This window comes from Chaetura pelagica, unplaced genomic scaffold (assembly GCF_000747805.2).
Source record: "Chaetura pelagica isolate M959 unplaced genomic scaffold, ChaPel_1.0 scaffold316, whole genome shotgun sequence".
NCBI lineage: Eukaryota > Metazoa > Chordata > Aves > Apodiformes > Apodidae > Chaetura > Chaetura pelagica.
Genome location: NW_009953497.1, coordinates 177,581 through 180,785, shown reverse-complemented (window position 1 = coordinate 180,785; position 3,205 = coordinate 177,581). Strand labels below are relative to the sequence as shown.

General features: G+C 52.5%; 1 protein-coding gene across 1 annotated transcript in view; it reads left to right on the top strand.

Annotated features, from left to right (window-relative positions):
• The first annotated feature begins 2,573 nt into the window (after positions 1–2,573).
• The window catches only part of MCM2 (minichromosome maintenance complex component 2), a 12,820-nt gene continuing 12,188 nt past the window's right edge, over positions 2,574–3,205 (top strand). The window contains exon 1 of the mRNA XM_009999302.1: positions 2,574–2,669. Coding sequence (XP_009997604.1) covers positions 2,574–2,669 — 96 coding nt within the window. The remainder of the gene's footprint in view (positions 2,670–3,205) is intronic.

Genomic DNA, 3,205 nt, shown 5'->3' with positions numbered 1-3,205 from the left:
GGCGCGAAGAGCGACGGCGCCCCGAGCCAGTGGGAAGCGGCGGGGGGCGGGACTCCGGGGCCGCGCTGCCTCCATTTAAAGGGCCTCGGCGCGCGTCCCCGACCCCGCGGGACGAGGAGCAGGAAGGGGGTGGGGCGTGGGTTGGAGCTGGTACCGCGGCAGCGCGGAGCCCCTGCCCGCCTTGGGACGGGTAGAAGGAGGAGATAAAGGCCCCGTGCTGAGCTAAACCGCAGTGCCCGGGGCGGGCAGGCCTGCCCCGTCCGCTCGGCGGGGAGACGGAGCAGTTACTGATTGCGAGGCAGGGAAATTAATTCTTCTCTTCCCTGGGCTGGGTCCTGTCACTGAGCGCCTGCAGGAGGTCATGGCTAACAGGCTGGGGAGCTGGGCTTTTTAAGGAGGGTTTGAGGCGGATAGAACTGAGCTGGCAGAGCTTGGGCAGCAGCAGCTAAAGGGAAACGTGGTCATTTAGGGGCGGTAACACCGGGCAGAGAGATGAGCTGCATAATAGAGCAAACACGGAGCTAACTGGGACGAAAGAGGCAAGATTTGAAAAGGTAATTAAAGGAAATAACTGGCTAAATACAAGCAGGTCACTCTCGGCAGTAAGAGCTGTCTAATTGTGAAGAGTTTCAGGAGGGATGTTTGTTATCAGAGGCATTTCAAGGGCCAGAGGATAAACTCGGTGTGTTTGGGTTTTTTACCTGTGGTTCATGTGGGGCTCTAGGGTTTGCTTCTACAGGAATGCAGTTTTGCTTTTGCTAATCTGAAATTTGCTGTACAAGGTCTCCACCTCTTTGAATTATCCTGATATTGATTGAGTTTCGTGCCCTGCATTATCAAACAGCACACCTAGTGTGTTTTAGGCCCACCCCACATTGACATCTTTCTCAAGTCTACTTGAGCCTCTTCTTGGGTTTAATTTTCCAGCCTCTTGGTGGGGACATACCCTGAGAGTGTGTTGCCTGCCTCTGCTCTCCTCCTCCATTTACCAGTGGGGTGAATGAGGTTTTTATGCTGGTGTCATCTCTTTGGAATGAGATCTGGAGAAGCCAGTCCTTAGCTTGTCTCTTCTCATGCTGTTGTTCAGGTTAATGATATGTTGCACTACTTTGACATGTTCTATTTGTCAAAGGCTCTGCAAGCACCAACATCTCTGAGCTATAGAAAGGACTCATGCCATTTAAAGAGAGGTGGAGTGCTTCTGCTAAAAGGTGCCTTAGTAACACAGCCAGGAGTAAAATCCATGTCTTCTCACTTGTAGCCTCAGGTGCTAATTCCCACAGAGCTGTGTCAGAAGGAGAGATTTTGCTTTCCAATCCACCTGCTCTTTCCTTCTGATTCACTCTGAGGCTCTAGCCCAGCTCTTGGGACACCAGATCCAAAAGCTGTCTCTCAGGCAGAAGAATGCTGGGTGCCACCACAAGGACTGTGATACTTCAGATTCTCTCTTCCTCACTGCTAACATGAAGCAGAAGAGGTGGAGGATCCACTCTTACTGTTCCTTTGTATGAACAGGCTGTGCCTTTCAGCTCAGATGTGCAAATGTAACTCTGCTCTTCCCACCTCCTTAACTGCACGCATCTCCCACTTCAGTTGAGAACTCCTGCTCTCCATGTCATCTCCTCCCTCCAGTGCATAAAAGTGGGGGGACTCACTCCCTTTGTTCTCACTGTGCCACTTGGTGTTGCTTGGCTCTTGTCCTGAAGCAGGACAAGAGATGATATTTAGCAGCCTTAGTATAACCATGAGGGCCCCAAGGAGGGCCAGTGCTTGGTGCTGTACCTGCTGCAGCCTTCTGACCTTCAGCAATCTCACCTGATGTGCATCAGAGGTAGAAGATGTAGTCATGGTTTCCAGGACAGCATTACACCCTTGTATTGTCACCAAATGCTGCTTGTCTAGGACAATTTATCTCTAAAATACTCTTTCACCTTTTATTAAATCAGTCTCTTGGACAGGATATTACTTCTTATCCAAAACTGCTGCAGGGACTGATGTGCCTGTCTTGTTTCAGAGCTGCTCTACCAAGCTACCGATTTTCAGCATTAGACATGAATTTGCACCACCTGGGCTGTACTCCTGTCTCTCTGCCCTTCTTTCCATGGGGATTATCAGTCCCCAGGACTCCTCCTGTGCTGTAAACCACCAGTCTGCAAAATCCTAGTGGTGTGTTTTGGTGGCATCAGGAGTTTGGTGTATCTCAGGCCTTCCACGTGGTCTCTAGCACAGCAGAAGGAGCCCTGTCCCATGCACAATGGCCACCTGATTTTAGGGATGATTTTAGCTGCCCAACCTCACCTCTTCCCCCTTCTGGGAAGGGCAGACAGGAAAGCTGTCTGTCCATCCAGCTGTCTGGTGCTTGGAGAGACAGTGGCACCCTGTGGTGAGTCTGGTTCAGCACAGCGTGTCACCTGGGTCTTGTGACAGCCTTACTTTCCCAGGTCCTGGTTCTGCCTTCCTTTAAGCCATGTGCATCTCTAGTAGCCTACGGATGGGAGCTTCTCTTGGGGGGTCCCTGTGCCTGTTTCACTTCAAGCACCCCCAGCTCCCCATCATGTGTCACAGAGACCGGTATGAGCCACTCTGCTATTTATATTGTGACACTCCTGCTTTGCTACATTCATACCAGGCTGAATCATCCAGCTGGGCTCCTGGAAGAGCCATTTCAGGTCTGTGATTGTCAGCTGCCTCGCTAGTCCCTCTTGCTTCTGGTGTCCCCTGTTTCAGCGTGACTGTCCAATGCCTGACTGCAGCCAAGAGCAGGAATAGCCTGATGCTAAAGAGAGGCCAGAAACCCTTCAGAGAGGCCAGATCTCCAAAATCTAAACCGTCTATCATTTGTGCAAGAGCCTCTGGAATGGAAGGTTTCCACCTCCTTGCCAAACTTTGCTGTGTCTCTAAATTCCTCTGGCAGTTCCTACAGGACAGGTGTCCATCTCCCCTCCCAAAGGGCACTGCTGGCTGCACCAGCTGCAGAGCCAGATGTGTCTGCTCTTCAGAAGGGCTCGGATTAGCCCCCCGCTGCTGTTGGTGCTCACACTCCCGCACCGCCCGCGTGCTAGAACCCCCTTCCCACCTCTTCTAGCTCCACTACGAGTTGATCCCAGCGGGTGCCAGCGGCAAACCTGGGCAGGGCAGACGTGAGGGAAAAGCCCTGACGTTTCCCGGAGTTTGTCCCCCGGCCCGTCCCCGCTTCCCGCGGGGG